The 6,542-nt window shown below is 39.8% G+C and overlaps 1 protein-coding gene across 1 annotated transcript; it reads left to right on the forward strand.

The window, feature by feature from the left end:
• Positions 1-3,295: 3,295 nt before the first annotated feature.
• On the forward strand, positions 3,296-5,542 carry armc7 (armadillo repeat containing 7). The gene is made up of 3 exons (XM_047609444.1): positions 3,296-3,467; positions 4,406-4,549; positions 4,647-5,542. Exons 1-3 carry the CDS (start codon positions 3,377-3,379, stop codon positions 4,988-4,990), a joined length of 579 nt encoding a protein of 192 aa, XP_047465400.1. The 5' UTR covers positions 3,296-3,376; the 3' UTR covers positions 4,991-5,542.
• The last annotated feature ends 1,000 nt before the right edge of the window (positions 5,543-6,542 follow it).

The raw sequence follows: 6,542 nt of genomic DNA on the forward strand, positions 1-6,542 counted from the left end.
ACATATCTATAAGAACTTCACAGGTTTGCTACGCTCGGGTTAAGATTTTACATGTATAATATGTCTGAAATGCCAGTAATATATAATGGACTTAAAACTGGCTACACATCTTAAATCACCATGTGTTTGGTCTATTATTAATTATTTGACACTCTTATAATGATAAAATAACACATTTTACTTTATTTATACTCCATTTATTGAGTGAATCATTTTAATTTAGGACTTTTTGTACATGTTATGTAGCCAAGTAAAGGATTTGAATACTTCTTCCACCATTCACTTGCAAGTTTATTGGGCACACTACTGAAAACATTCTCTTGTTTAAAATAACAGAGAGCTGTTGATTCAGCTGGTTTGTAGTTTTACTAAATGTTTAGTCAAACCACATCCTCCAAAATGATCGTCCTGTTAAATTACAATCTTTGTGATGTAGCCAAGGTTTAGTGCAGGACTGTTATATTAGAATTAATTCACTAGTTTTCCCTCTGTTACCAGCAGCTAACACTTTAAATTCATTCCTACACAATGTGAAAATCAATCAGCCGTCTCCTGAGATGTGCCTGGATCCATCACAGAGAAAAGATTCACATGAAATTTAATAAACTGACAAAATGATGGAGGACTTAATGTTTCTTCCTTGTGAAAGACTGGAGGCTGCTGTTTGATTTAGACGCCGGATGGAAATAAACAGAAACCAACAGGAGCAATAACACTCATAATCTACAGGCAACACGAGTTAAAGTTGAAGAGCTTTAACTTGTTTAACTTGCACTATTATGGGTCCTGAAGGTTGGAGTCTGCCACCCGCTGGACAAACGTGCAAGTACAAGGCTTTCACCAAATCATTTATGTCTCAAATAGTAGCTACACCGATTGGAATTCAAACCGTCCTTGCGTGGCACATGTGACCAGTACAGACGTGTTCGCTGGTACTGGAAACAAATATGTGAGGATTACTTAAACACATCCATTACGGAAAGCAGGCCCGAAGGATGGAATATGAAAGCCTGGATAATGTCTTTGTCTATATCTGCACCGGTGAAGTCCGGTTTGTTGCGTTCAGCCGCTCCCCGCTTGCTTCTTCTTCTCAGCCAGCTCCTCTATCTGCCTCTGCCGCCTCTGCAGGACCTCCATCTTCTTGATCTCGTTGAGGGCTCGCTCCCGTTCCCTGATCTCGACCACGTCTTCAAAGAACCTGTGCCTACAAGACAGAGAATTTCACAGTTAATCGGAGCTGGTCCTGCTACACATTTACTTTTATAATATCAATCTAATATCCAACGCCATAATACAAGCATTTTAACATTTACTTTAACTACAAAATTACAAAAGCTCCAAACAACTATTCAATTCACAGAAGTAAAATAAAAAGTTTCAGCTATTTTCTTAAGAAAAAAAAAACTCCAGATATTTTCAAGAATTTAAAGCTTTTGTTTGTTATATTTTATAATAAACTGGGTATTTTTTTTGGATATGTTAACATGGGTTCCTAGAGAAATTTGTCACAATTATCTGACATTTGATAGAATAAACTTTTATACTATTGGTAGATCAACAATCATGAATAATTTAATTAACAATCTTAACTTGAAATCCAAATTTTTGCCAAATGACCAGGTATTACACTTGTTCTAATAAAACTTGTGCTATAACTGGATGGAAAGACATAACCTAAAATGCTCCCACAGGCCATATTTCAATCTATGTATCCACATCAATCAGCCATAACATTAGGACCACTGGCCTAGTATAATTTAGGTTCTCCTTTTGCTGCCAAACCAGCCCTGATCCATCAAGGCATGGACTCCTCTAGAACTCTCTGAAGGTGCGCGGTGGTATCCTTTAATGTATGCTATAAGTTGAGAGGTGAGGCCTCCATGGATAGGACTTGCTTTTCCAGAACATCCCACAGATGCTGGACTGGATTGAGATCTGTGAATTTTGGAGGCCGAGTCAACACCTTGAACTTGTTGTTGTTGTTCCACCTCCTTCAAGGAAAACTGTTTCAACCAAAGGAGGGACGTGGTCTGAAGTATATGCAACATGTGGATGTCAACATAACATCCACATAAATGCATCCTGGTGCCATGTGTTCCCCAGGTAAGCAACACATGTACATCCATGTGATATAAAAGGAAACATGATCCGTCAGACCAGACCATTTCCTTCCAAGTCCAACCATTTGTCTAACCACCAACACTTTGGTCTTTGTCAAAGTTAAATCCTTCCATTTTTTCGGCTTCTAACATCAACTTTGAGGACAAAATGTTCACTGGCCGACTGGTTCATCCCACCCACTGAGAGGTGACATGATATCAAGATAATCAACGGTATATAGGTCATGATATTACTGATCACAAATTTTGCCCTACTTAACTTAAATAGTACAAAAAAAAAAAGACTGTACAGACATGTTATCATTGTTTTAGTTTTTTAGACAATAAAAATAAGTGTGCCAGGTACAGAAGAGGTTAGCAGGGGAGGTTAAAGTAGCCATGCTTCCGTACAAATAGTTTCTGATAGGATTAATTTAAAGAAAGCTATAAATAGCACATTTTAAGTTGTACAATATTCAGCTTTGATTAATATTGCTAGGTAAAGAAAAGCGACATTTAATTTAACAGGTGACACCACAATATGTAACTCTTACCTGTTAAAGAAAGCAGTGGCCAGTCCAACAATGATGGTCCCGAACAGAACCGGTTTGGATAGACGCTTCACGGCGGACAGTTTGTGTTGCTGCATCGCGTCTAAATTCCAGTGAACGGCTACAAAAATAAAATTAAAACTGCATTAGTTTTCTATCTGACCTTTACCACTGAGCATTGGCAGGAGGTACGTTACTAAACACACACGCCTCCTTCTTGTCCTGCAGTTAATCACGTACTGCGACTTCCGGTACGACGCGGAAGTTCTCTTCCGGTTATATCAGCTGAAAATTTATAAATGAAATATTTTTTTGTAATTTAATTGGATTTAGTTTTAAAGATTTAAGTATTTAATCATTTATCATTAAAATAAATTAAAATTAAGAAATCATAAAAAAAACGCCTAACGGTCTGAATCTAAAGCTAACTTCAGCGTACTGCTTCAGTTTCCATATTTTATGAAATTACTGAATCAATATCATGACAGTTTAACCAGCTGAGAACATTTTTTTAATATTGTTTGCTTATGTTAAATGTTGATTCTGGTCGAGTTTTCGCTAATGTTAAAAGATTATTTTAAACAGGAACAAAGCGGAACTTTGCTCTTATAGGATAAGCTTCACGGACGCATTTTAGGACCGGACCAAACCGGGAAACAGTTGAAAACAACTCTGAATATTAGCCTTTAGTGTTTGTATAAAGTAGTTAAATTGAGTTATTGCTGAATGATGTCGAGAAACGACTCATCCGAAGCCTCTGACCGGTTTGCATATTTACAAACTCTGGTCACTGAATTTCAGGACACCGACAGTGAAGGTAAGAACAGTTTTATTTATCACACTTTTCAGTGATTTGATTTTACTATGAAGTCCATCAAAACCTCCGAGTCCTGAGCGATATCTCTAAAACTTCACCTTTATTAAAGACGCAGCCGTAATGTAATATAAAAGGAAGCTACTGTCACAAAAAACAAAACCTTACAGTAGACTCGGCATTAAATACAGATATATACAAAGCTGAAACTAGTGCTGTCAAATACACGCAGTCTCTCCATACAGATTATAATGTCCCGTTTGTGCGATTGAAGTGTGAAAGGAGCTATAAATGTAGTTAGTTAGCCAGTGATGGGTAAGTAAAGGGTAATCACTGAAATTGTTTAAATATACGTGAGAATTTTGGCAGCGAGAATTTTTCCTAAAATAAAATTCTGCCATTTTGCTGTCATAATTTATAATTCAATTAATTAGATTGTCAGATGAAATGAGGTGACATCGCGCTAAGATCTAAAGAACTCTCTAAGGTCTCCAGGTTTTTTTTTATTTATTTATTTATTTTTGAAAAGATGAAATGGAAATAAAATCAATTCAAAGACAAAAGAAGAATGCATGTCGTCTAGTGGAGGAGGCATGAAGTTGTTTGTTCATTAACTACTAACAGATTCATTAAAATGTATATAAAATGTGTTTTATTTAAATAAGAGTTAATACTTGAAACAGTACAATATGTAAAATGTTAATAGTTATTTTATGACAAGAGCATTAAATTAAGAAATACATTTATTTTGTCTTTTTAAATTGTATTTTTGTCTACATTGAAAGCTTGTCAGCGCCCTCTGGTGGATTGTTTCTGTGCCGCCGCCTCTTACTAGATAGTGAGGAGTTCATGTTGTTTCCTATATATTCATGATGAGCTGTTGTTAGCTGATTGTCGACGGTAATGAATTTGTCCCAATAATCTTCTTTTCTCTTCATCAGAGGCAAAAGAGCAGGTTCTGGCTAACTTGGCTAATTTTGCGTACGACCCAAAGAACACAGAGTATCTGAAGGACCTTCAAGTGGCCGACCTCTTCTTGGACATGTTGACTGAGGAGAATGAGAACTTCGTGGAGTTTGGGATGGGTGAGCATCACAAGACAAAGTATAAATCATTTCTTTCATTGTTTTTGATAAGACAGTGATATTCATCCTATTTCCCTCTTTTCCTGTGTGTTCTCAGGGGGCCTGTGTAACCTCAGCATGGACCCTGAATGCAGAGACATCATCCTGCAGAGCAGCGGGATCAGCCTGGTCACAAACTGTCTGTCAAGCCAGAGGGAAGAAACAGTCTTGTCAGCCATCACCACCCTAATGAACCTCACTACTCCTGCGTCAAGCCCTCAGATCACCGAGCCGGGCATCCTGCAGTGCATGCTGCGCTTCTCCCTCTCGGAGAGCCCCCGTCTGCGAAATCTAGCCGCCGTGTTTCTGCAGGACTGCTGCACCCAGGACCAGGTGGCCCGTGCTGAGCAGCAGATGCAGGGACAGCAGACGGCAGTCGGGATCCCGCTGCCTAAAGACTGAGTCACCGCTGAGAGTTTTTTTTTGTATGCGAGAGGACACTGGTGTCCAGAAAAACAATTACACCCACATACATGTGGTTGTTGAGGATCTTTCATCTCCTGCTATAACAGCGTCCACTCTTCTGGTTCCAGGTTGAACTTGGCTGCAGGGATTTGCTCTGATTTAGTCACATAAACATTAAGAGATGTTGGGTGATGAGGTCTGACTCTCCCTGAGGCGTTGGATGTGGTTGAGGGCGGGGCTCTAAGTAGGAGAGTACTTCCACACCAAAGTGGGAAAACATTTTATTTATGGAGCTTTTCAGCTCAGTTCGTTTTTTTTTTTTTTTTTATGCAGTATTGGTAACAATTCATATTGTCTCAAGACACGTTACACAACCCAGAACTTGAAAGTTTCAGAGCACTTAGGCGAGGTGGCAAAGAAAGTCTCCTTTTGTACAAGAAGAAACCTTTAGTGGACCAGACCTCATATGGTGAAGCAAACCTGCCTGAGGCCTCAAACAGAAACAGAAAAAAATCAAACTTGTAGCATTTAAACATATTAACTAGAGTAAAAGGCAACAGGATGTTGTTAGTGGGGGGGGGGGTCCTATAGGCTGAGGGGAGGGTCCTCTGTGGATCAGGCTTGTTCCAGTGAATCTCACAGACACTTGATCAGTTTGGGATCTAGTGAATTTGGAGGCCAGGTCAACACCTTGTGTGTGTGTCTGTGTCAGGCTGCATCCTGCTGAGGACGGCTGCTGCCATCAAGGAGTGTCGTTGCTATGGAGTGGGGGTGCCTGGTCTGGTCTAGGTGTGTGTAACATCTACATAAATGCCAACATTGCATTGTTTCAAGATGGTCAGTGGTATTTACTACCTTTCTTGATGGTCATGTCCGGGTTCGAGTCTGACTCAGGCCTTTCTGGGTGGAGTTTGCTTGTTCACCCTGCGTCTGTTACTCTGGTTTCCTCCCACCCTCCAAAGACATGCTCTTTAGGTTAATCTGTGATTCTAAACTGCCCGTGGGTGTGACTGTTGGCCCTGTGATAGACTGGCCACGTGTCTAGGGTGTACCCTACGCCTCTCGCCCGATGACAGCTGGGATAGGCTCCAGCAGCCCCCACGACACTAGTGAGGATAAGCAGCAGCAGGAGGTAAAATGAAATGTAGGTGGTCATAATGATGTGGCTGATCAGTGTATGTCGCAGCACATTCATTTTTAAGAGTTATGCACTTTCTGACCACACGGGGAGGCTTGGTGCCTTTCGTTCCTTCCGAGGCCTCTTTTTTTTTTGCAGCACAGCTTGAGTGTTTTAGAGATTATTACAGTTAATACCTTAATGTAACAACAGTCTCAGTATGTAGTTCTCCAAAAATGTACATTCCTTTGGCTTCGAGTAATTTCCTAAAACCCCGGGTGGACGCTGGAGAACATCAAAGCCAACACTTGGCACTCGCAGTTAGAATACCATGTCCTGAAACATTTAATTCCAAACCCCTAAAATATGTAAAATAAAAAAAAAAAAGCAAAATAAACCTTGAGGTTTCTCCCTAAGAGCCAGGAGCTGTGT

This window comes from Mugil cephalus, chromosome 16, assembly GCF_022458985.1.
Source record: "Mugil cephalus isolate CIBA_MC_2020 chromosome 16, CIBA_Mcephalus_1.1, whole genome shotgun sequence".
NCBI lineage: Eukaryota > Metazoa > Chordata > Actinopteri > Mugiliformes > Mugilidae > Mugil > Mugil cephalus.